Source organism: Ochlerotatus camptorhynchus, unplaced genomic scaffold, assembly GCF_037179485.1.
Source record: "Ochlerotatus camptorhynchus isolate MF236.1 unplaced genomic scaffold, CSIRO-AGI_Acam_v1.1 ptg000530l, whole genome shotgun sequence".
Classification (NCBI taxonomy): Eukaryota; Metazoa; Arthropoda; class Insecta; order Diptera; family Culicidae; genus Ochlerotatus; species Ochlerotatus camptorhynchus.
In genome coordinates, this window is record NW_027041014.1 from 1,471,430 (window position 1) to 1,499,359 (window position 27,930).

Genomic DNA, 27,930 nt, shown 5'->3' on the forward strand with positions numbered 1-27,930 from the left:
CGATCTTTCCTATGGTTACTCGTACCTCAGCCGGCACCGCGGGGAGGTAGGGATACGAGTTGCTGGACAATAGGCTAAGGACCACATTGGGGTCTATTTTATACTTTCAGATACGCGGGGTATCAATGGTACGCTTTGTCCAGCGATTTACCAGCCATTTTTCAGGAGCTCCATTAAAAAAAAAACTTTAAAACTCGAATGAAGACATTTTTAAGATATTGAAGTGTTTAGAATTTTTACTCATCACTTTGATAAAAAAAATTACTATGCATATTTTTCCTAGATAGATATTTGTTTTCTCAACATCTTTGTCTATCAGAAGTGACCTTTAAATGAAAGAAAATGACCTACCTCCAAGGGGTAGGTCACTCCGCACATCAATCTTGGGTCAACATTTTTCTCAGTGTGCCCGATTGTGCCGGTCATAGAGCGAGCGGTTTTTTTTTTGTAAAATACGAATATTATGGTATATTTAGCAACCCGGTATTTCATACAGCTTGAATGGTTTGGTTTGATGAAAATGTCGAATGCTCGATAAAGATTCCTTCACCCGACGAATAAAACGCCTCTAAGGTGATTCGCTGCAGAAAGTGGATTGCATTCTGAAGGCGATCGGCGTAGACGAGGAAACCATCTACAGCAAGTCCACCTCGCACCGAGCTGACCGATACGATTACGGTTCTGTGCGAAAAGTCCATATTTTTCCTGACCAGGACGAGAAGGACGGTGAGGAGGGCATTCCGTTGGTGATGCTGTTGGTTCGATATAAGAACGACAAAAACAAGGCCAATTTTGAAAAGCTGATGGAGGCGATAGAGGGATCCAAGGATGGCAGAACGTTGGGATAACTTCCTGGGTGAATTTTGTGATACGTGGCGAGCCTTCGTCAAGGACACGGTGCGGTGGACATCAGCGTCCCAATCGGGTACATCATGTGCTCCAAGAAGGACTCCGAGGTTATCACCATCAAGAAGGCCTGCCTGGTGGCGGTAGACGTATTCAATAAGTACCTCAAGGATCACATCATGGAGATTATCGATAAGAAAGTAAAACATGCCAAACTGTCGGAGGGTGTCGAGCAGGCTCTGACGCCTCCGGTGTGGATACCAACTAGTTGGACATCTGTTACCCGGCGATTAATCAGTCGGGTAACAATTATAGCTTGAAGTTCAGTGCATTCAGCGACAAGAACTATTTGCACTTCGGATCGATTATCTGTGCTCTAGGTGAGCGTTACAAGTCCTACTGCTCCAATGTCGTCCGAACGTTGCTGGTCAATCAGATGGAAACGATTTAGAAGCACTACAACTTTATGCTTAATCTGGATGAGAAACTGTTGAAGGTGGTGATTCCGAGCAAGAAGCTCTCGGAAGTTTTCGACGATGGAATGGGTTATGCCAAGAAGGAGGATTCCAAACTAAGTCGTTCGGTTTTGCCATCGGGTTGGAGTTCCGGGAGAATTCGATCAAAAATTGTATGTTGAGGCAGGATGTGGCCTTTCTTTTCAGCAACAAATCACCAGCACTTGGTCAATTGGTCATCTACCAAACCAAACTCACTTGAACAATACCGAACTACTTTTCACGGCACAATGCCACGGATTTTTTTATTATGTCCACTCAACCTATTGTTTTAATCTTACACACTAAAAAAATCTGAATTTTACTGGTGATGTAAACATCCATGCATGCAAACATTAATGCATGTAAACTTCCTTTTCACGTAAACTAGCAGCTTGCAAGAAATGTTGCAAACAAAGGTGGAAAGTTGCATACAATATATGGAATATTGCATGACATGTCTCATAAATTTACACGATTTATAATGTAAATTTGTATGATTTATGACGCTCCATTTATGTGCATCATAGTAACGGAAATTTACACTACTTTTTTTTAGCTGTGTATGTTACAAAAATCGAAAACCATTTAACCATGTGGCATCGAACATATCCGAAAATAAAACTACTCTTTTACTTAATTCTAATTTAAACAGAAATCTCACTTCAAATTTACAAACGTCGCATTGGTGATAAGGCCACAGTTGTTTCCCTTCACTGCCATCAAAGCATATCCCTCACCACAGCAGGCCTCCGTTCAATCCCAGTCGGAGCCGCCGGGATGTTCTGAGGCCAACATCTCTGATCACGCCTTATTTCGGAAGGGAAGTAAAGCCGTTGGTCGCGGTTCATGAGTTGATGGGTCAATAGGTAGAGTCCAGGTGTGCGAGCTGCCACCTGACGTCGGTAGCATTGGTCCTCAGCACAGAAAACAAGATCGACAGAAAACAAAATCAAGAAACAACAATCAAAGCATATCACATCGTTGTCCCAGTAGTTGAACCAGGAGTTCTTGATTAGTCAGTAATATTCTCCTTTGAGTTTCCCATATCCAATCGCCACCACTTCATGATCAAATCCATCCAAATGGTTCTTGCATTCCGGTGCGTAATACACTCCATTTGCGTAGTAGCTGAAAAATGTGTGACCAGCAGCGATAAATGTGAACCGAGAAGTGAATTGTCTGGTCTGAGTTCCTCTAGTATATTCAAGTGGAGTATGTTTCTGAAATACACAGCGAATGTTGTGAACAACTTCAATAACAGCTGTCGAGCAGTGGTCCTATTTGATTTAATGATAAATCCAATGCCTACGAGATTGTGCCGAAGATGTGCCGAATCTACTTTCGGCACACTGTGCTGAGTGACTTACCCCTTGCCTACCTAGTATATGAAAGATCATGACCTACCTCGTTATTATCCATCTCATAAACATCCTTCAGTAAAAAGCAAATAGATCCGCACGGCAAGAGAGCACGATGCGGACTGAACATTTTTTCTTCTTTCGAGTTCCATTTGACGTTATTTCTGAACGCCATTGACTACTTTGATCAAACTTGCACAAGTTGTTCTCTATAGAAATGTGAACAAACCACTGCCAAATATTTTCGATTCCCAACACTAGATGCGTGCTAGCTGCGCGCGAGGGGCGTACGTATTTACTCAGCATTTAGATATTTTTTTAATCGTGGCTGGTGATTGAATAGATGTTTATGGATTTATGGCTATAATTTAGGTCTTTATTGGAGGAGCCTGTATAAAGTTTGATTTATTTTAGTTAAACGCTCGATTTTCAATTTTTTACCTTGTGGATGAATTTTAGTAAAATTTGTGGCAGATGAATGATTTTATCACTACCAAAAATGAGCAAAATTTCAACAAATTATGTTCATTTTATTTAAAAAAAATAAGGGGTTTCAAGAAAAAGACGTTTCTCTTAAATTGCTCTAACTTTTTGAAAACTCAACCAAATATTCCCAATACTGAGCTAATAGTAAATAAATGTATGCGGAGTCAGCTGCCAAAAATTCAAGACGTATATTTGTAACTTATGCTTTTAGAGCCGTTTTTCTAAAATTTATGTAAGGTTTTTGATCTAATGTCCGTACAACCCGCGCTTTACCTTTCTTTTTTGAACGGGTTTGATAAAAAAAATGGAATATTTTTGTCAAAGACGACTTCTTAATTGATTCACCTTTCCATACGTACCGTTGGATTTAAAAAAAACTCAAATTGTTGAGATATTGTTTAAAATCTAATACTGCTTCCTGATTCTAAATTCGTTCTACGAGTTTCAATTGCGTCCTAACGCATTGAAACGCCATTAGATTTTCTTCGTCCTGCGGATAACCGTAGAAAAAGGGGATTCGCTACGAGTGCTTCTTTTGTTTTGAGAACAATGAGCGTAAATAGGGTTTATGTTGTAGCTAATGAACTAACGCATCGGAACAAACCTATTATTAATTTGTGCTCGGTGAAATTATTGATATTATTAACTGCTCGATAGAATGGAAATGGGTGATTACGACGAAGTAGCGCTCCCTCTACTGCTGTGCGATCAATTTTGAAATACACGGTATGTCTTGTTTGTTCAGCTGTTAACCAAATTCTAACATCGTTGAAATCATAGCATTTCAAAGCGGTGGTAATGGAGAATGAGGAGGAAGGGAGGATTGGATACGTGACATATTTTCCAAGGGAGAGGAGGCTTGGTTTTTTGGAAAATTTTGCGTGACATATTCCAAGAAGGCTCCCTTATTCAAAAAAGACTCCATTATTGTTCATCCCACGTATGAACCGACCCTCGTCATGGACCATCTTCTTCACACGCACAAGTAAGTGTGTGATAAAAGCGAGTGCCGTCACATGCTCTCATTTCTCATGGCCAATTACAAAACAGTGACTAATGAGCTATTTACGGTGTCTACGGTAGAAAGAAAGCGGCCCACATGAGCCGAGTATCGAGGACGTCTTCTTCCGCTGCGTTGCGTTCAGTCGGTCGGTTGGTCGGTCGGTCAGTTGGTAGGAGATTGTAATCATTCAAAGGAAGGAAGCGATGTGTCTTTAGAGTAGTTCCACGTCAAATGGCAAATCGGAAAAACTCGACCTTCTCCGATTTGCATAATTGTGTGTTGTGGGCCATGATTCACATTTTTGCAAAAAGTCGACCAATTTGGATCTTGGAATTTTGTTTTGCGTTTTTATTATGTTTCAAAAAATTGTAGCAAGAAAATGTTACTTCTGATCAAAATGACGTCTAAGACAAAGTTTTTCTGAGATAAAGGGTGTACCGAATCAAATTACATCATTTTAAAATGGTTGTAACTTTTTACCCATTGGGTATTTTCTATTAAAATTTTGGGTGAAATTAGTTCAATGTGTATTTTTTACTCTGTATAAATTTCCCTAGTAGTTGTGCAATCGTTGCGAAAATGGAGTCCGAAGAACAGCAACGGAAATCCGGATATCTCTCATCGTGTCATCGTGATCAGCAGGAAGCTGGGAATGGTACAATCTACGGTAAGCCGTGTTTTAAATCGGTACAAGGAATCGTAAGGAAAAAGTGGCCGAAATGGATCTCCGTATAGTGTAAAAGATCACAAGCGGGTAGTTCAAGCGTTCAAGAGGAATCCAAACAGTTCAGTTAGAGATGTGGTGAAAAAACTGCGTTTAAGCAAAACTTTCGAGCAAGATGCTAAAAAATGTGAAGGACTACACACGTACAAAGTCCAAAAAGGCACCGAATCGCGATGAATACGGTAGGAAAATCACGTGCACCCAGATGTTGACAAAAACGCATTGTCTCGTTAAGGATGACGAGACGTATGTAAAAGCAGACTTCCGGCAGCTTCCGAGGCTCCTGTTCTTCACTGCTCATCATAAGTTCGATGTTCCTGAGGACTTCAGAAAGCAGAATATGTCAAAGTTTGCCAAATAATACATGATTTGGCAAGCAATTTGCTCGTGTATAAAGCGGAGCACTTCATTCGTGACAACTGGGACGATCAATGGGCAGGTATACCTTAAGGAATGCCTCCAAAAGCGTCTACTTCGACTTCTGGATTCACACAATGGTCCTATGATTTCAAGGCCGGATGTAGCCTCGTTCCATTATTCGAAAGATTTTATGGAGTGGTACAAGGCTAAAGAGGTCAATTTCGTGCCCAAGCATCTGAATCCCCCAAACGCACCGGAACTGCGGCCAATTGAGAAGTACTAGGTCATCATGAAACAGACAGTGCGGAAAAACCATAAGGAAGTGGAATCAGAGGAAGACATGAAGAAAAATGGATTTCCACACAAAAAAGTTGGTCTAAACAAGTTCTTATGAGTAGCGTTAAGAAAAAAAAAATACGTGCATTTAGAAATAGCATTAAAACTGAATAAAACACTATGGAAAAAGTTAAATAATATAATTTCTTTTATTCCCTGAAAGTTTGAACAATGGGTGAATTTTGCCGAATCTTTTTTTGTGATGCATTTTGATTCCGTATACCCTTAATATCTTAAATTTTTATAGAAAAAAATTCCCATGAAAACTGCAAGCTTTAGAAATATTTAAAAGCATAAACACTTGAAAATCTACAAAAATCAAACAAATTTTGGAGATTTTTTTTTTATTTTTTGTTATTACGCATTAAATGTAACTTTTGCGCAGACATCTTTTAAGAATGTCTCAAATATTGTGTTTGGTGTAGAAATTAAAAAAAAAATCAGTTTTCATAGCTTTTTCTTTAAAAAAAATTGAATAGACACTTCTTGATATATTTGAGTTTATGACACATTTTAGAAATGATTACTCAAAATAGAAAGATTTTACTGTTCTCATTAACTTTGCTTCAAACGTAATTTCGATCAAAAGTTACGTTTTCATGCTATAATTTATTGAAAAATTTCAGACGCCATTTTGAAAAAAAAACAAGAGCCAAAATGGCCGAATATTTGCAAAAAATGTTAATGGTTACCCATAATAATCAATGATGCAAAGTTTCATGCAAATCGGAAAAGGCCGAGTAAAATTATTTTTATTTTTTTCTATTTAACCTGGAACTGCTCTGTAGGCCTGTCGACCATGGCACCGAGAATGACCACTTGCAAACGAGTAGACTTAGAAAGAAGAAAGGTGACCATCACTGCAGCCACCCCCGCTAGCCGTGTCTGTGTCGTGATGGTGGTATCATTCGGCTGTCAAGATTCGCACACAAGGGGTCTGTGTTTTCTTTCATCGTTCGGTCCTCCCATGAATAATTGCCTTCAACGGGGTCGTCACCGGTGAAGGCAAACAAGAAACTAGATTGTTTTAGTTTTGTTTTCATGCTTCAGGCTCAGGTTCGGCTAAGACATCAAGGTGTGAAGGCCGACCGATGTCATCCGCCTTCGAGAAAGCTGTTGATCACCGACGCTAATGGTCTGTCAATTCTCGGAGGGATTCCTGCAGACTAATGTGAAAGGCGGACTTTTTTTGTGAGGTGGGCATTATCAGTTTTGTGTTGGGAAACACGTTGCGAATTTTTAAATATATCGCAATAGCAATTAGTATTGGCCCGAGTAACACAAATTCATAGAATTATGTTGAGTAAACTACACGTAAAATTCTCCTATACAATATCTCGAGTTCACGACCAGATAGAAAGGTACTGTCTTCAGCATAGTTGTTCAGGAGGTCAAGGCCTTTTTGCAGGTGGACAGTTGTTCAGAGTTTTCTCACTTCACGGCGCTACTATACATGTGAAATTCTCGCTTATAAAATATCTGTAGATCCTGACCACCCAAGTAACAATTTTGGTTTTATGAGGGTTCTGTAGACCATGATTAAGACTTGTAGAATGCTATAAAACCTCTTTAAAGCTTGCAATGTTACTTGGGCAGATAGAAAGTAAATGTATTCGGCAAAGTTTTTTAGCAAGTCAAGATCTTTTTGTTGGGTGACAATAGTTCAGAATTTTCTCACTATGCGGCGCTAGTATATACGTGCCTTACTCGCATATTCAGCTCGAGATCTTGATCAGCTAGAAATTTGCTGCCTTTGGCAAAGTTGTTTAGGGGGTCAAGACTTTTTAGCTGGTAGACAGTAGTTAAGAATTTTATCACCACGTGGCAAGTTTTTCGCTGAGATCCAGCAAAATTAAATACCTAGCTGCTCGGTGTTTAAAATCGGCACCTAGCTGCTCGGCAAAAAAATCTAAGTGTGTAGGTACATCCAAAGCCATAAAGAAAAGGCCTAATAATATGAAATTATCATCTCTTCCATGATACCGCTATTCCTACGCTGATAGGAGTGTGACATCGAATTTATGGTTACATACACCTTATCCTAAATCTAAACGAGAAGAATCTATTCGGTTCGTCTAAAATGTGTAATGTAACACGAGTTAGCCAGTCGAACCATAGGACTATCTCAGATTTTTAGTTTCAGTTTAAATTAGACCTGTGCGCCGATCAAAATATTTCCAGCGGCGGCGTGATATGTTATTTTCTGCCGGTGGCGGCGGCGTGGCAGCGTCCCGCCGTTTGATTTCGGTGACGGCGGCGTGTCAGCGTTGGTCGGCGTGAGTTTATTTCAACAGATTTAAAAAAAAATCTTTCCAAACCAATCGCACATTGACAAAAAATACTACCCATATTTGATTTCGAATTACTGAAAATCGCTAAAACGTAGGTCACTCATAGTTTAAGTAAACTTTCCGACAGTTTCCCGGGGAAAACTTCTCGAATATGGGAAAAATTAAGAAAATTGGGTTAGAAGTGTACTAGAAGACAGATTAAAACCACAATCAGTTTTTCTCATTATCGAGAAGTTTTCCTCGGAAAGCGTCGGAAAATTTACTCAATCTGACCTATGATTTTACGAATTAGAGTAATCTGAACGCTCATGCTTCGTTAGTGTGGTGGCCAAAATCAAAAGAGGCTACTGCACAGAGGAAACTAGCAAAACTTCAACGTCTAGCATGCATTGATATAACGGGTGCGGTGCGTAGGTATATTGGCATCAAAAGCATTAGAAGCAATCCTCAATCTGCTACCCTTGCATGAACATGTGCAACTAGAAGCGGAAAGAAGGGATCTAAGGCTCAAAAGATGTAAAAAGTAATGCCAGGTGATCTTGTTGGTCATCTAAGCATCTTACAATACTTCCAAAGAGAACCAGTGATGAGTATGAATGGAGACTGGATGAAACCAGAGGACAACTATGAAATTCCCCTCAACGTTTGTGAAACTTCATTTTCGGATTGGGAAACTGGTGGTCCTAGAGTTCGTCAAGGCTCAATCATATTTTTCACAGATGGCTCAAAAATTGGAATACGAACAGGTGCAGGAATCTTTGGCCCCGGGACAAATATTTCAGTTGCGATGGGACATTTTCCAAAAGTTTTTCAAGCGAACCATACTGTGGAATATCATACTGTACGGTAAAAATGGAACTCAAATGCTGGGAAGAGCAAAGGGTGATGGCCAATTAGATGACTGTCACAATCTGCAACCAGTCGAAAAGATGTATAACTCCTAATATAACATACACCAAAAAGCTCTTAGAGCTCAATAAAAGAGCTCTTAGCAAAGGGTGATACGGTCAAAATTTGGTCAATATCAACTTGACGTATTTCTTTCAATTTTGCAATTAAAAAACCTGAACACCCCTCATTTTGAAGGTGTGTGTGTGTAAAATGTTGCTCCTATTTTGATTTTGGAATTCACTCTTCAGTTGTCAAAATGCCGTCCAAGCAAGAAGAGCAGCGTATCAAAATTTTGCTCGCGCATCGCGAAAATCCGAGCTACTCGCACGCAAAGTTGGCAAAATCGCTAAAAGTTGCCAAATCAACCGTTACAAATGTAATTAAAGTGTTTGGGGAACGTTTGTCGACAGCCAGGAAGTCTGGATCGGGGGAAATCGAAAACCGGAAGCCGCTGAGACGACAAAGAGAGTTGCCGGTAGTTTCAAGCGAAACCCTAACCTCTCTCTCCGAGATGCCGCAAATAAGCTGGGTGTATCGTCTAAAACCGTGCATCGAGCCAAAAAACGAGCCGGACTATCGACTTACAAGAAGGTAGTGACTCCAAATCGCGATGATAAACAAAATACGACGGCCAAAGCGCGATCCCGGAGGCTGTACACGACGATGCTGACGAAGTTTGACTGCGTGGTAATGGACGACGAAACCTACGTCAAAGCCGACTACAAGCAGCTTCCGGGACAGGAGTTTTATACGGCAAAAGGAAGGGGAAAGGTAGCAGATGTTTTCAAGCACATGAAACTGTCAAAGTTCGCAAAGAAATATCTGGTTTGGCAAGCCATCTGTACCTGTGGCTTGAAAAGCAGCATTTTCATAGCTTCCGGGACTGTCAACCAAGAAATTTACGTGAAAGAGTGTTTGAATAAACGTCTGCTGCCTTTCCTGAAGAAACACGGTTGTTCCGTACTGTTTTGGCCGGATTTGGCATCTTGCCATTACGGTAAAAAGGCCATGGAGTGGTACGCCGCCAACAACGTGCAGGTGGTTCCCAAGGACAAGAACCCTCCCAACACGCCAGAGCTCCGCCCAATTGAGAAATACTGGGCTATTGTCAAGCGGAACCTAAAAAAGACCAAAAAAACTGCTAAGAGCGAGCAGCAGTTCAAGGCAAACTGGCTTTCTGCGGCGAAGAAGGTGGACAAGGTGGCTGTACAAAATCTGATGGCAGGGGTCAAGCGTAAGGCCCGGCAATTCGGATTTGGAAAAGCGGAAGCCTGACTGAATATTTTTCCTGAATTTTATACTAATTGAACTTGAAAAAGAAATTTAATTTGATTTTTTAAATAAACGATTTCACCGATTTACACGCGTTTTCCCTTGACCAAATTTTGACCGTATCACCCTTTATATACACTGGCCAAGTAACTGGGCACTGTCCTAGTTGATATCACATGAAGAACATTAGTCGGGTTCAGAGTAATATCTGTCGTTTCTGTAATTTGGAACGTGAAACCTCGGAACATCTGTTCTGCAGTTGTGGTGCATTACACAAGCGTAGATACAAATTTCTTGGAAGTATTAGCTTACAACCTAGTGATATTTAGTCTGCAAATCCTGGAAAGGTAGTTGGTTTTATAAACCATAGTATACCGGACTGGGAAAAGAAGTGTCCAGGCAATAAGCTATCTACTCGTTAAATAGTGGTCGGTTTGCATGATACAAACAGCAAATAGGGGTACCACAAAAGGTCAAATAATGCATGGAGTGGTTTTACTTCACTCCCCAACACAAAATAAATAAACAACTGAACTCAAATATGAGTAACTCCTGCTCAATTTTGAATTGTTATTATTGGCCGTACATGTGGACTTTGTTTAGGAAAGTATGTCAAGGTTCTATAATATTCCACAGAAAACCATTCCGCTGAAAACCATTCCTCAGAATCTCATTCCCCAGAATGAACCATTTCCCAGAAAAATATTCCCCAGAAAACCATTCCCCAGAATGTATCATTCCAGAGAAAAGTAAGCCATGTGTTAGATTGACTATTTTTGTTTATTATAGTCACTCCTGGAATCTTCTTTCGCGTATATAAAAAGAATAGAAAAAACTTCTTAATGGATCAAGCCGTTTTCCTTTCTTTGAAAATATAAGAAATGGAAATAATCAAATCTTTGGATATACCTACGATAAAGAAGGGAATATGCTCTTTTTTTTAATATATGAAAGAGAACAAAATTAATTCGTTAAATATATGATAAAGAAGGGGAAATTCTGTTCTTTGAAAATTTAAGAAAGGAAATCATTATTTTTTTAGATAAACGATACAGAAGGGAATATTCCCTTCTTTGATTATATAAAAGAGAAAATAATTAATTCTTTGGATGTATGATAAAGAAGGGAATATTTTCTTCTTTTAATATGTAAGGAAAATTTATAATCAATAGCTTTTCGCAAGGGATTCGGGGTAATGACCATTTGGGATAATAACGAGTGGAATAATGTTATAAATTTGTAATCCGATTTTTTAATCCATCACGAGAAATTCTTCAACTCAGATCGAACAATTCTTCGATCTGGTTTAACAGTTTCCGACTGGTTGAAATAGATTGCATAATAGACCCTTTGACTTATTAAATGATGAACGAAGTGCTCGAAAACTTGAAGGTTGTCATTTTATAAAGAGCTAAAAAATGGTTTGGAATTGATAAATACATAAATCCATAAAAGTAAACATAGTGTTTTATCAATAGTAAAAAAAGTGAAAATTACTAATTTCATCATCTTTTCTGGGGAATTGTACATTCTGGGGAATGCTTTTCTGGGGATTTGTGCATTCTGGGGAATGGAATTCTGGGAAATGGTTTTCTGGGGAATGTTATAGAACCGTATGTCAAGTGCTTGTTGGTGAAGTCGTATTGCAAATTGTTACAACCCTTCTATTAACTATAAGAAAAGTACGTTATGTAGGGGTGGATAATATTTAAAAGCAATCTGTGGCATTATGTAACATTTTAATGGGCCTCAGGAATTCTTTCATTTATTGAGCGTTACACGTTATAAATATGTTGATAGCGGTAAATGATATGCTTGTACTACTCTGATACATATTTGAATGTACACGCATTGTAGTCATACAACTTTTGGTTTATGTATTTGAAGCACAGCTTGGACCTAAATATAAGAGATTAAAAAAAAAGCTCAAACATCAACATGTTGTTAATAATATAGGATGTTGCAGAATGTCTAAGCACGATTTGAAAAAACGATATCGTAACTTTGTTTACAGCAAATTCCATTAGCATACAGTTAAACGTAGAAAATCCGAGTCGTAAGCCAAGGAGCGGTCGGTGTAGTAGTGTGCACCGATTAAACGTCAACACTTTCTATAACTTCCGAGCCTTCGGTTTGACGGGTGTGGCTTGTTTTTCAGTTCGATTTGACTTCTTCTGCTTCTTAAACGCCTTTAGACCCATTATTGCCTTGGCCTGCTGGACGTTACTTTTCGAGGATCCCACTTTTATAGCCACGTCTTGCTAGTGAAAGCTTGCAAGATTTTCCGGTTCAGATTTTGGTCAACAGGGTTCGGTTTACGTCCAGATTTTTGCTTGTCCTGGAAAGTTGCTTCATCACCATACTTCCATACATACCACCTTCCAATTTCGCTAATTTACTCAGAGAGAAAGTCTCCTTAATAATGATATTTAAAAGAAAATGCACGATCTGTTTGCGCTTTTCCGGAGAAATGCTTCGCATTGTAACGGAAATGTAAAGAACCACAACTTGCGATACACGAAACTGTTGGTCGAAATGTAAACAATGATTCACCGTGATAATCAGCTGTTTAAACGGCATCGGAAACAAGCAAGGGTGCTCGAAACTCGTGCTTAGACATTCTGGGACACCTTATATTCACTTATTCACCTTTATGTAAATCCGACTTGAATGATTCATTCCTGTGTGCTAGATCGAGAAAGTGCAAACAAACGTCAAAAAACTAAATGACAATCGCAGCACCACACGCTAATGTCAATGCGTTCAAGATACATTTAACCTAAAAGGTGCTACGGATTTTTCATCGGCGTGACATAATTTTTTTCGGCAGCGTGGAAGATAAATTTCATCGGCGGCGGCGACGTATGAAAATCGTCGGTGGTGGCGGCGTGGCGTGGCGGGGTGGCGTGGCGGCGCACAGGTCTAGTTTAAATCTAACTGGCGTTCGCCGGCGAATAAGAACGATGAGACCCACTGGCGTGCACAGGGTGGGGCAAGGTGGGGGGGGGGGGGCAATTGCCCCTCCTTTTATATATAAGATTTTTATTTCCACATTTACAAAATTATTATATAAAATAGCTTGATTTCTTGATAACTTGATTTGAAGGTAAAATAACTTCATTTCATAATATAAGGGCACTGAAAACCTTTTATTGCATCAATTCTTTTGAGATGGTGCCTGAAAATTTCTTCACAAAGGTGCATGAAGGGACAAACTTCAATGAAATATTTTGGTCAAAAAATTGCACCACAGTGGTGCATACAAAACATTTATGGCGTAATTTTTTTTTTCAAGGTTTTTCATGGAGGGCTAAAATAAGACGGTGAATTGAAGATTGATAAAATTCACCTTCGTGGTGGTAAATCGAAGAAAAAGCTTTCTATTGAATATTTATGGTGTATATATATCATCAAGGTGGGATATAGTGGGATAATGAATAACTCTGGTGAAAAAAATTGAATCACGCTAAAAATTTAGAGGTGCAAATTTAACTGAAAATTTCTGGTGGAAAGTTCGCAACAGTGTGGCGAATGTAGAAGCAAGGTTTAATAATTTTTCTGGTGCAATTTGCATCGTTCTGATGAATGCAAGCTTCATCGAAAATTTATGGTGGAAAATTTGCACCATTCTGGTGCATGAAGAGGCAAAACCTGAAAAATTTAACCACAAAGGTGCATGGTGAAACAAACTTCACTGACAATTTTTGGTGCACCGTTCTGGTGAATTTAGGAGCATGTTTTATTGAAAATTTCTGGTGCAAAATTTATAATTGATTAATGAAATGAATAACAAAATTATGGTGGAAAACTTGCAATGGTAAATGAAGGCATAAGCTGTATTTATAATTAGGCTTTTTTTTAAATTTCTGGTGGAAAATCTGCACAGTTCTGGTTAACGGATGGGCAAGCTTTTCGGAAAAGTTTTGGTCTTAAATTTGCATCCTTCTGCTGAATAGAGGAACAAACTTTAATTATTATTTCTGGTGTAAAATTTGCAATATTCTGATGATTGGAGGGAATATGCTTTACTGAACGTTTATGATGGAAAATCTGAAAATAGGGGCAAGCTTTATTTGATGAAAAACTTGCAACATTCTGATGATAGGAGAAGCAAGCTTTGAAAATATTTGGTGGAAAATGGAAAAAGGAAATCTTCACCAATCAGAAGATTGGCGAACCAATTTTTATTGAACATTAACGGTGGAAAATTTGCATTGTTCTGGTCAATTGAAATTTTCTGGTGTAAAATTTTCTGGGGGCAAATTTGCATTGCAATTTTCTGGTGTAAGATTTGCAACAATCTGCTGCATGGAGGGGCAAGCTGAAATGAAAATTCCTGATGTAAAAATTGCACAGTTCTGGTGAATGGAGGGGCAATCTTTATTGGACATTTCTGGTGAAAAACTACAACGTTTTGGTGAATGGACGGACAACTTAAACTTGACTTCCGAGAAGAACCTCAAGTGTATTGAATTCTGAGCACAGTTCCAAAAGAAAATATTTCTGGGGATGATTACATGAAACTTCAGCGAATAATGTGTAGTGAATCCTGCAGATAGTTCTAAGATAATTTCAAAAAGAATACCGAGAGAATCAAATTTTGATTTAAATTCCAAAGGGATGTTGGGGAAAATTCCAAGGATATTCCGAGGACAATTTCAAGCTCATTTTGGGAAAAATTTCTTGAGAATACAGAGGAAATTCTTCTGAAACTTTAGGGGAATTTCAGTTCCAAGGTATTCTGAGAAAAAGTTCTTAAATATTCCGAGAAGAACCTCAAGGATATTGAATTCCTAGGACAGTTCCAAAATATTTCTGGGGAGAATTCAAACAAAATTCTGCGGATAATTTCTAGTGCATTCTGCAGATAGTTTCAAGATAACTTCGAGAAAAATTCCGAGAAAATCAAATTTTGAGTGAAATTCCAATGAGGATTCCGATGATAATTTCTAGAAACGGGTAAGAATTTCTGAAGGATTTTCAGTCATAAGGTGTTCTGAGAAAACATCATGAGGAGTTCTAAATATAATTCCAGAAGACTTCTGAGAAGAATTTCAAAAGAGCTATTAGGAAAGTTAAAAAAAAATCTGAGAAGAACCTCAAGGATATTGAATTCCGAAGACAGTTCTAAAGGATAAATTTTGAGTTAAATTCCAAAGGTATTTTGAAAAAAAAAAATGGCAAACGTGTACCGATAATTTCTAGCTCATTCCGGGAATAATTTCTGGATAATACTGAGGAAATTCTACTGAAACTCTAAGGGAATTTCAATTCCAAGGTGTTGTGAGTAAAAGTCAAGAAGAGTTCTAAAAGTAATTTAAGGACACTCCTGAAAAGAATTTCAAAAGAGTTCATAGAGTTCTAAAAACTTCGAAAAGAACCTCAAGGAATTCTGATGATGGACTTTTTCGCAACAGTACAAAGTTTAAAGACAGCTTTTGGATTCCCTAATTGAAAAGTGGGTATTATTTTGCCATAGAACCTTGGTCGATTGTCGTCTCACTAAAAAATCGTCTGAGAATCTTCTCTGAAAATTTCAAGTCATTTGTTACCGTGGTTAAAACGTTACAGCTGCTTATGTGCGTTGCAATAAATTCGGGTTTGTCCTTTATATCATCTCTAAAACATATTGAATGTTCGGCATCATTTTCTGTCACCCTAACTGGCGGTGCTTAGCTACAGGGTTGATGGCTGGCAGCACTGCTGGAGTACAAGCCAAGTGCAAGGACAAAAACAGCAATATACTTTAATGAAGAGCTTTGAGTGTGTTGGTTTATTTCCATTTAATTCCGTTATAATTGTTTATCTTTTGACGGATGCGCGTATTTCGTCTACTACTTGCAGACTTCATCAGTGCCAAGTACTAAACATCACTGATCAAGATTGGATTGACCAAGAGCAATATACTGTTTGTTCACTGCTATGCGCATTAGAAGGATGCAAAATTTGAAATTTTCGCTCCACAGTGCTCAAACGGTTCACGCTATGTCTGAAAGCACTTTTTTTGCAACTTTTATGTACCTAAGTTTTTTCTTCACAGGAATTTAGTATTGATCCTAACAATCAAATCTGTAAAGGTTTCAAAATATTTCATCTTGGGTTTATTGAGAAAAAGTGTTTTGAAGTACACTTAGCCGTTTATGAAGGCGTAGATGGACTATTGATTATACACAACTGTTACGTATCGAAACAAATTCTGCTGAAAATGATTCAAAAGAGATTAAAGTAGTCAAACAAAATACTATATTTCAGTCGCATTTGTGGCAGTCAGTGCTGCAAAATCTCGACAGTACACGGTGATATTGACAATTCTGCTTTGGTCACTCATTTGAGCTAACAGTCATAGTCAAGGCAAACCATGTCAATTGTCAATGACAATGGTGTCAGTGACGAACATGTGCAAATTTGTTTATTAGCTAAATTTGTAACGAAATTAAATAACTTGAGCAAATCAATTACATGGATCCATTTTAATGAACAAGTATCTACGTCCTGAGCTACTTGGATAACAATAATGTGACACAGAATGTACTAAATTACACTTTTTGTTGCCAGGTGAATCTTTGTCATTGACGAAAAAATGAATGAGATTTTGACGAAGGTTTTTTTGAGGATCAAGTCTGTCAGTGACTATGTGACGAACAATTTTGTCAATATCGCGCGACAGTCTGTCAATGACAATGACAAATCTCAGCACTGGTGGCAGTCACCCCATTTGAAGCATTATTGGGATCATTCTTGACCTTTTTCGATTGCGACCCACTTTTAGGAATTGTATGAGCTTGCGACCCACCAATATTAGATGGAGATGTTATTAGGCCAACATTATGTTGAAAATTCGTGATTTTTTAACGGCTTGAAACGCCAAAACACCCCAAACATGCATAACAAGATAAAATGGTTAGAATCGACAAATTTATGGTAAATCGGTAAAACCGTTCAAACATTATCTGAAGGCTCTGAAAGAGATATCTAATCACGTGAGTAGCATAAAAAAACTATTATTAAAACTACAGTCAACTCTCCACAACTCGATGTCCACTAACTCGATTTTGAGTAGAATAGTAAACATTTATTTCATGGCTGCTGTAGTAGCGATGTTGTATGGGATTGTTATTCTATACTTCGATGATCCCTTGAATATCGAGCTAAAGAAAGTTCAATGTATTTAGTAAACCACCTCATAACGATGTTAAAAAACCTAATCAAAACCTACGCCATAATGATTATAAAAAAGCCAAAAAACAAAAGCTTTAAAGCGCGAAAAAGGCATCAAAACACTATAATGGCTTTGAAACGTCAAAACACCAACAAGGCCTCACAATTGCTAAAAAAAAAAGATTAAACGACCTAGAATTGCATCATAAACGTCTATTGGTCTATTGGTCTACAAATCTTATCAACAGTCTAAAAATGACAACTCCTATAATAATCATGACACGTTAAAATGGTCCTAAAATACCCAAAAATTGGTCCAAATAAGTCAAAATGGCCTAGACTTTCCAAACTGGCTGTATAATGCCAAAACGGCTTTTAAATTGATTACCCCTGCATAATTTAAAAATCAGATTTATTCTACATGTACGTTAAAAAAAAACTTATGATCAACAATCTGAATTTATGTGAACTATCTGAGGGTAGCCTGTATTCACTGATGGGCCGCGACTCATAGATTGAGAAACGCTGCTCTAATGCTTTTGGCAACAAAGTGATCCTTAATTTCGTCAGCCGGTTCGGAGAGATTTTGAAGTTTCTGGTTTTCACTACATGTATGACGTTTCCCGAAAATTGCGTCAGACATGATTTGCAAATTTCTACACAGCCGCACAATTCAACAGTCAAAATAGTTTGAACTTCTTGTTAACATCTTTCTTCTGGATATTTGTGAACCTCGATCTGATTATTTATACCGGTAAATGGCAAGGCACTCAAAAAAAATGAAGCGTTCCATTAATGTGTTTTGGAATGTGAAGACCGTTAATAACTTGTCACCATGTTCTTTTCACACAGATGTCATAAGATTTAATTACAAAAATAATATGTTTTTGTTGCTTATGAAATCAATACTACCACACATTGATTTCATGTGTTAACTTATCGAAATCAAAGAGATCCCCATATATTTCTGCGCTACTGTTTCCTACTAGTGTATTTAACGTGTATGACACATGAATTGTATGTTTTTTTTTTTTTTTTTTTTTTTAATTCTTTATTTAAGAGATTTTTAGCCTTAGGCTAGTTCATCTCTAGATGAATGAATTGTATGGGATATTACTGAGAAGAGTACCTAGAGTCAAAACAAACATGGAAGGCAACAACGAAGAGAGAAGACTTGTTAGTGGAGTTAGGTTTTCCTAACAAAATCATCGAAATTATTAACCGTGAGTATGTGAGTATTGTTTGTGGGAAATTATATGTTTAAATGAAGGGATTACTATACACACTTAGAAATAACTAATTTTACACGTGACGGAATCCGTCTTTGACATAAAAGTAGAGACGTAAACAAACATGTCATGTAATGTTTAGTGCTCCGAGACTGAAAAGTTTGTTGCTCGACGAAAAGTAAGTTTGATTGAGTTATATTTCGCGTCTGCTATGGCTCAAATTTATGTCAAAATTGACGCTCGTATGTCACTCTCAGAGCACCTAAATTTACATGATTTTTTTTTCTAAGAGTGCAGTTTAAATTTGACTGTACAGAGTACAGAGTCTAAACTGGAGTCGCTTTGAATGTTTGAAAGTGGATAGGACTGATCATATGATTTTAATTCTAGAACGAAAATGAATTCTTTTGGACATCCGATTCTTTTTCTTTTGTATACGTGTGTATGCGTTTACTACTACTATGTATACAGGAAAAAAAAGTGCAACTTTATTTACGAAGACAGCGATATTTGATTTGATAGGTTAAGCTATCTACTACGATTAATCTACTGTACCCACAATATGAAATTATAAATAAACCGTTCAATAATTATCTTTTAAGTAGACCGTAGTAAGGTTTTGAGTTTCAAAGGTATTGGATAATATATTTTTCTGTTTGTACGATAATATTTGAATGTAGTATGCATGACTACGATTTGCTCAAATTAAATTCCGTTATCATTTTCAAAGCAACAAATAAAATCTAAATCCAATAGTTATACTTTTAGATTGCTACAATGTCTTTCATCAAATTCATGTGCATCACGAATAAATTTAGCATGTCTTGTACAACATATTCATTTGCACATTTCATGATTATAAATCAAGCACATGACTTTGACGTTTAAATCACATGAAATTCATGTGTGCTGTAAGCGAATGAAGCATAGGTAAGGTATGGCTGATTTCATAAGTTATACATTTGAAATTAATGTGTTTGCCACATTGCGCCAATTCAAATGCGAAACACATGAACTGCGCGTGTAGATTTTTTAAAGTGTGTAACATGCGTGAGCCGTAATCACGGTATTTTTTTTAGGTGGCGAACTCCCATTTTTTACGCCCATGCCGTTGATCACATTTCATAAAGGAAGCGTAAAAGGGAAAGATATATCGCAACAAATTCTCTCTATCATACCTGTTTTCTAAGACATGGAGTGGAAGTTGTTCCATCAACGACCTGATGAGACAGCTTATAAAAGTTAAATTCAAATTCATATCCCTGTTCAGAAATTTTCCCTTGATTTCGTTGAACTTCGTTGAACTTCGATGAAATTATTTAAACTTTCCTGATGATCTTAGAACTTCTTTGAAGTTCGCAGAACGTCTCTGAGTTTGTCATTTTTTTATCTGGCTGTCTCAGATATTTCTTAAAGTTCACAGTACTTTCCTAATGTTTGTAAATTTTCCCTGTGGTTCACAGATCATCCTAAAGTTTGCAAAAATTTCCTGGCGTTTAAAGAACTTTTTGCAGAGCATCATTATAATTCTTATAATGTTGCTATAGTTTACAAAACTGTCTTATCTTCGTAGAACTTACCAGGAGGACATTAAACTCGCCTGAAGCTCACAAAATGTCCCTGAATATGGCATAGTTTTCCTGAAGTTTATAGAACTTCCCTCCCTGAAGTTCAATGAGCTTATCTGAAAGTTGCAGAACTTTCCTAAAATTCGCCACAGTTCCCTATAGTTCGCGGAATTTCCAAGAAAGTCGCTGAACCTTCCTGAAAGTTTTCTTAGACAAAATAAGGGTACTGCAAGAATATCTAGCAATTTTTTAGTAATTCAAGATGAGGGCTACCTAAACTTACTGGGCAAGAGTTTCTAACCTCGTGTGGGTTTCATTCCTGTATTATGGCCATTATTGGTTAAACGATTTTCAAACAAATTTGTCATGGTTGCCAGAATTAATTTTCGATCTCGCCGTTGAGTCAAACATCTTTATTTATTTTTTAAAATCCAAGCAAATTTACCACCTCTCATGACTGCAAACGCCACATTCGCCACCTACTGAGTACGGGACACAACAATTTTGGATACTAACTATCTCCTGGATTAATAGTTTGGTAGCGTCAATAGTCCATATACGCCTTCATAAACAGCGTTTTAAACTTCAAAACACTCTTTCTCGAAAAACCCAAGATGAAATATTTTAAAACCATCACAGATTTGTTTGTTAGGATCAATACTAACATCCTGTGAAGAAAACACTGAGGTACATGAATGTTGCAAAAAAAGTGCCTTCAGTCATAGCGTGCGGTTCCAAATTTGGCCCTGATTAGCCTCCCAAAATTTGAACTCATTTAGTGAGAAACTGACTTGTCACAAACCATTTGAAGTTTATATGGGAATTACTATGGAAAAACCATAATTTCGGTTCATATCTATCTCAAAATTTACCAGTCCACTCTACTTTAGAAAATAATAGCTGAACTTGTTGAAAATTTTGTCAGCTACAACTTTGTTCAAGACCACTTTTCGATCAAATGTAAGGAGTAAAAGTTATTAATGATTCAATTCACTGATGTCTTATGATTATGCTCAATCAACTGTTCAGCAAGCAACATTGGTGTTTATGGCGCGTATAATAGAGGACACAAATCATGGCTACTATGTCACACTGCAGAATACAGTGTTGTCCACAATATAGTTGCTTAATATTGCCATAAGATTATCAATCTCTTAAACAATTAATAACTATTTAATTTGACGTTTGGCTGAAAAACGATTTTCTGCAAAGTTGTAGCTTGTAGATATAATTTGTTAACAGTACAATATGTAAAAAGGCTAAAAGACAATGAACAAAAAGTTTTGTTTTCCCATTGTAATTTCCATATAAACTTCAAATGGTTTGTGCCAAGTCAGTTTCTTATCAAATGAGTTTAAACTTTCGGAGGCTAATCAGGACCCGATTTGAAACCGTTTGAACACCGTGGAGCGAAAATTTCAAATTTTGCATCAGTCTAATGCGCATTGTTTGAACCTATTACTTGTCGACGCAGTGTGCATGCGAAAGAAGAATGCGATTCTTTTTGGTCATTTATGTCGGTTTGTCGGTGCTATCACCACCATATGACGTGACTTCAGCTGAATCCAACCACCAAGGCAACAACATTGCAGCAAATGTATCATTTCAGTTAAAGCCCTACTATCACAACCATTTGACGAACCGATCGTCATCAACATCGTCGATGGGATTAAATTGTCAATTTCCATTGGCTGTCTGAAAATAGTTTGCATTGAAGAAGATGAACCACCATCGGAGCAAAACATAAATAAAATTAGCTAGATTGAACAGTAGGGAAATGGTGGGAGGTTAACAGCACTATACACCATGCACTTTGGAGTACTCCCTATCCCCAGATTAAATGCACCCTAGAAAAAAATGCCTCTCCTTAACAAGATTCCTGTGCACGCTAGTGATGAGACCACTGTGCAAAGTTTACTAGAAAGGGTTAAGCGGAAGGCGAGGCAGCTCGGATTTGGCATACCAAAAGAATAAACGAACATTTTTTTCCTTTAAATTTATGAATTGAACTACCAAAAGAAAAATAAGAAGATTTTTGTGATATGAATTTTGACTGACAGAAACGATTTTTTTGTCGACCAATTTTTGCGCATTCCAGTCATACCTAGAAAACCTGGAAAACATGAGGCAAATTTACTCAACACTGAGTTCCTGCACTTTTTGCAATTTAAGACTAAACTGAACACAAATTTGGGTTGATCTCATTGGCCGTACAGACGGTCATTTATTGTCGGAATGTGAGCCACGATTTAGAGGGCTATACTGTGGGTTAAATTTCCAGTTTGATCGAGGATCTTTTCACGTTTCCACTATTTTCCCGAACATTTTGCAAACTATGAGGCGCATCTATGAAATTGTATCACCCCCTGGGCATTTCACTGTCCCAACAATTCAACACAAGCTGTTTGAGTTTTCCAATCGAATCATTCTATTGACCGTAAATTGATCCCTTCTGTATTCACAAATCAAACAAACCGCAAGAATTCCAGCAGCGTTTCTCCACATTTCTCAACACTCGTACAATCAGTACAGGTCACAATGGTAGATTCTATGCTTTAGCAAATAACATTTTCCCAAGATTTCCTGCATACAAAGGTACAGAAAGGACAAACCAGCTCAAATGGCATTTGAGCAGAGAGCCCATCAGGTTCTCCAAATTACGGGACTTACAAATCAAACACGCCCTCAAAAAAAAAAAAAGGTCGGAAACGGAATCCGTATCATTATTGAAAGGTCCAGGCTTAGCTCGAGAACCATTTTACTCGGTCGGCCTTCCATGAAGCATCGGATCGGTGTTGGAGAAAAATAGCATCAAGACGGAATGTTTGCTGTCCTCACTCGGACAACAATGCGCCCTTTGATTGACAGACGGTTTAATTGAAGAACAGAAAATGAATCAATTCTCTCCTGGCCTCCACAGCGGCATACGAAGATTGCTCTGTCGAACCCCCTGGAATGGAAGCCAATAACAGTGGTCCGTAGTGCCATGTGATGATTCTGCATCTTCCAGGACATATCCCAGCTTGTTGTGGCTGTAGAAGAATTGTATTTATTCTACTGATGCTAGGATAACAAGATGTTCCATTCGCCTTGCAACCGACCAACCGACGAGTGGTTGAGGAAACGAACTGCTAAGCACATTTCTACACAAGATCTTGTTTCTGGAAAATTTTCCCTTAATAATGGCAACAATCACTTGGAAAACAATTGCTTCTTGCGTGATGTGCTTTTACAGTTTAGTGGTCTCTTTTGTGTGGATTTGTTATTGCTTTCAGTTGACTTTATCTGCGGTTTTTGTTTGCTAATAACATTTGTGTTTTCTTTAGATGGAAGTTGTCGTAATAGCTTTGGAAAGTGGAGGAAGCATAGCTTTCGAATTGTTCCAAAAATTTCCTTAGAATATCTTCATAATATAAGCTCATGGAGATTTTTATAATCTAAGTTATATGTCATAACATCAACATTTTTGAAAATCCCTTGATCTAGCCTAGATAGTTTGTACCATGCCATTTGACAAACAATTCAGTAAAGTCACAACAGCACTTAAATTTACATCGGAACCTTGAAACACGATAAAAGACCAGCTATTGTGTTTACAATCCACTCAACACTGCTCGTTTGATCTCCACCCACAATCTGCAACATAGTGCACTCCTGATCCGGACAATTCACCAACAACAAACGGACCGGTGAGCTTGCCTTAGACAAACAGGAGATACTACCGTTTCCATATAATTCCATTTTACAGCTCCAAACAATCTGTGATTAAGATCTCAAAACGCCGAGTCCTTCAGTTCCACCGGTCCCGGGGAAAGCCTGTTCAGGAAATGTAATTCAAATAAAAAGCAGAAAACACTTTCCCACCAAGCCAGCGCTACAAAGCTGTGCCGACCTTGAAATGTTATTTCGCTTACAGTTTTTTTCTCCATTCCAACATCCATCAGCTGTCACCCAGCAGACTTCCGACCCCCCCAAACCACCGCTCTGCACTTATTTCATCTTTACACAACCACACACAATTACCGTCAAGTTGCATCCTTTAGCTTCAGATCTCAGTGCGAAACTAGGGATGATACAAACAGCCCCAGGCAGAAGCTTCCAAACTATTGAGGTCACGGAGCATCATCGCCTTTATCAGCATAATGGAAAATATACGAAGGGCATTGAGCATTGATTCCAAGGACGTCCTGAAAAAAATCCGATTCAAATTTTATCGAGCGCTGTGCTCCGTGCGGCACAACCCGAAAACCACTAACCTAGGGAGAAAGAGAAGCCCCGACATGCAACTTACTTACTTTTTCCTTGTTCCGAGTTCTGCGCTCTCTACAGCTCGTCCGTCAAACATCGGCGGCAGAGGCAGCAGATCATCAAAGCACAACCGGCAGTTGCGGCGCACAAAAAACAAACGGTAGGTTGGGCAGTTTACACAGTAGTTGACGATTTCACGGTTACAGTTTCACCTCCCCCTCCCGGTGTGTCTGTGTGTGAGAGCGACGCCCGACCGAAGACGACGGGGCTCTTCTGTGGCTGGGGAGGAGGACCAAGCTTTCACTAGTTTGAGAGTACCACCACTCCGGCGGTGGCAGCAGGTGCAGTCAAGCCGATTGCGCGGAACACTTCCACTATTCTGCACTTGTCGAAGACTTCCTTTCGATGGGAGAAAATGGGGAAGTATGAAAAAAAGACCATCGAGGAAGGCTTCTACTTTCTCGAGTAGTTGTCACGGCAGCCATGGAGCGGCCCAGAGGTGAGTGTTTTTCATGTGGGACAATTTTCTCTTCCAACTTGGTGAGCTTTCATCGCGGTGAAGCCATCAGGAGCAGCACTCTGTGCCAGTAAGTGTCAACTTGATAGCGCGATAAGCAAGCGGCGGCCTAATGAACTGTGCGACGGACTGGGTGGAGACTTTTTTAAATTTGGTTTTTTTTTTCTCTCAGCGCTGATTTAACCTTCCAAATGCATTAAGAAAAGAAAAAAAAAATACACAAAGTGCATTAACGGGTCTATATGACCCAGACTTCAACTTGCTCCCAAAAAAATATTTCAAGACCGATTGTTGACAAATTTTGCTTATTTAACTCTTCGTTACTTGCGCCAACTTTTGTAACACGAGTAATCGCGCGTTGTACTTTGTACAACAGAGAGAGATTTCAATTGCCATTGTGCAGCCGACCTACCAATCGATATGAAACTAACGGGTATTCCTTAAAAAACTTGTTTTTAACTAAACAAGCTCAGCTTTTATCACATTTAATCATAGTTAATAGAGAAAATGTGAATGGAAACCGCGTAAAAGGTGTCCGTACTACGTGGTATTTGACTTAAATGGTTACAACATGGAAAATCTCGAGATTCTGACAAGATAGAAAGTTACTGTCTTGCGCAAAGTTGTTCTAGAGACCACAATTTTTTCGCTGGTGGAGAGTAGTTCAAAGTTTTCTCACTACGTAGCGCTAGAATACATGGGAAATTATCGCATGTGATATATCTCGAGGTCATGACCAGATAGAAAGTTACTGTCGTCGACAAAGTTGTTGATGAGATCAAAGCCTATTTCATGGTGCACAATAGTTCAAAATTGTCTCAATACGCGTTAAGTTATTGTCTTCGGCAAAGTTGTTCAGAAGGTCAAGGCATTTATGTTGGTAGACAGTAGTTTAGAGTTTTCTCACTTCGTGGTGCTCCTTCTTCTTTCCTTTATTTAACGTCGGTCTCTGTTCCGCAATCTAGTGCCAATCACCGATGGACATCGATTGCCATCCATTGACGGCAATCGAATGTGCAGGAAGGCAGCTTCCACACCTGCGTAGGATATCACACCCATTCAAACACACGTGGGCCGAGACCAACGGCTTTACTTCCCTTCCGAAGGAAGACGTGACCAGAGATTTTTATGCCTCAGAAAAATCCCACCGACCTCGGCTGGGATTGAACCCAGACCCATTGGGGTGTTAGAAAGCAGTCACGCTTACCTCTACACCACCGGCGCCGGCACTTCGCGATGCTAGTATACATGTAAAATTCTTGCAAATATAAAATATATCTAAATCCTTACCAGATAAAAAGTTACTGTCTTCGGCTAAGTTTTTTAAGGTAGTTGAAATCTTTGAACAACTGTCCACGATCAAAATTTTATGATATCCTGAACAACTTTGCCCACGACAATAATTTTCTATCTGGTCAAGAACTTGAGATATTTTATATGCGAGAATTTCACATGTATGCTAGCACCATGAAGTGAGAAAATTCTGAACTACTATCCACCAGCCAAAAGAGCTTGACCTCCTGAACAACATTGTCATAGACAGTAACTTTCTCTCTGATCAGGATCTCGAGATATAGCATATGCGAGAAATGTACATGTACACTAACGCCACGTGGTGAGAAAATTCTTAACTACTGTTTACCAGCCAAAAAGTTTTGACCCCCTAAACAACTTTGCCGAAGACAGCAATATTCTAGCTGATCAATATATCGAGCTATTGAATATGCGAGAAAGGCACGTATATACTAGCGCCGCATAGTGAAAAAATTCTGAACTATTGTCACCCAACAAAAAGATCATGACTTCCTGAAAAACTTTGCCGTATACATTTACTTTCTATCTGGTCAGGATCTAGAGTTTTTTATTTGCAAGAATTTCACGTGTATAGTAGCGCCGCAAAGCGAGAAAACTCGGAACTACTGTCCACATGCGAAAAAGCCTATGCCGAAGACAGTACCTTTCTATCTGGTTGGGAACTCGTGATATTTAAGATGAGAATTTCAGTCCGCATCGTGCTCTCTTGCCGTGCGGATCTATTTGCTTTTTGCTTAAGGAAGTGTTACTACTACCTAAAGCTACAACAAATTTAAACAGCACTTTTCAGTGCTCAACCTGTAAAAATTTTCTACCTTGTTCAACTCCTCTTATTCCTCTTCGATCCTTGTTTGGACCCTACCCGAGGTAATCCTTCTTGGATATCGATTTGGAAAATTCCTCTTCGATCCTTCAGATTCTTATAGTAATCTGCTTGGAAGTCGATTTGGATAAAACATTTAATGCCGCCATGGCGCCTAAACGCAAAAGAAAGGGGCAAACTCTTGACCCCCCTTCTGAAGAAATTAATTTGAGTAATCAATTTGATTTGCTCACGGATGATGAGAATGATCCATCATCCAAGAAAAATTCTAGTAAACTTTCCCGGCTTAATGCCAAGAAGGAAAAGATTCCCCCTATTGTGATAACCACTACCGATTTCCATGCTCTTCGCATGGAACTTTTGAATTTCGTGAAAGTTAAGTTTTCACTACAAATTGGACGTCGGGGTGAATGCCGTGTATTGGCTGAATCCTTGGACGGATTTAAATGTCTTCTCAAGTATCTTACTGAGAAGAAGCACAAATTTTTTACTTACGACACCAAAACTGAACGTGTGTTCAAGGTTGTCATGAAAGGACTGCCCAGTGGTGAATCCCTGGATCAGATCAAAGATGAACTGGCAAAATTACTTGGAGTTGTGCCACTCCAAGTAATCAAAATGAAAATGAAATCCCGTCCTGGCGATTCGCGCAACGGGATTTCTAATGATTTTTATTTAGTTCACTTCAAGTCTAGTGAACTAAACAACCTTAAGGCCTTAGAAAAAGCTAGCCTTATGCTCCATGTCCGAGTGAAGTGGGAACACTTCAGGAAGACTGGAGGAAATTTCCAAAACCTCACTCAGTGCCGTAAGTGCCAGGGATGGGGTCACGGAACTAAAAATTGCTACATGCCAGCTAAATGCATGAATTGTGGTGATTCCTCTCACGCAAAGGACGACTGTCCTGTGAAGGAAGATCCTAAGAAATTTAAATGTTCAAATTGTGGTGAAAACCACAAATCCAATTTTTGGGAATGTAAGACTCGCAAAGCGATCCTACAATCTCGTT

At 38.5% G+C, this 27,930-nt stretch overlaps 2 protein-coding genes across 3 annotated transcripts in view; one reads left to right on the top strand and one right to left on the bottom strand.

The window, feature by feature from the left end:
* tn (thin) overlaps window positions 1–24,663 on the bottom strand; it is a 233,775-nt gene extending 209,112 nt beyond the window's left edge. For both annotated transcript variants that reach the window (XM_065236147.1, XM_065236148.1), the window contains exon 1: window positions 24,315–24,663. The gene's annotated coding sequence lies outside the window, so the exon portion shown is untranslated. The remainder of the gene's footprint in view (window positions 1–24,314) is intronic.
* LOC135713021 (uncharacterized) lies at window positions 933–27,926 on the top strand (the record flags this gene model as incomplete). The annotated part of the gene is made up of 2 exons (XM_065236099.1): window positions 933–1,148; window positions 27,303–27,926. Coding segments are annotated over exons 1-2 (840 nt in total), but the record flags the coding sequence as incomplete, so codon positions are not given.
* Window positions 27,927–27,930: the final 4 nt, after the last annotated feature.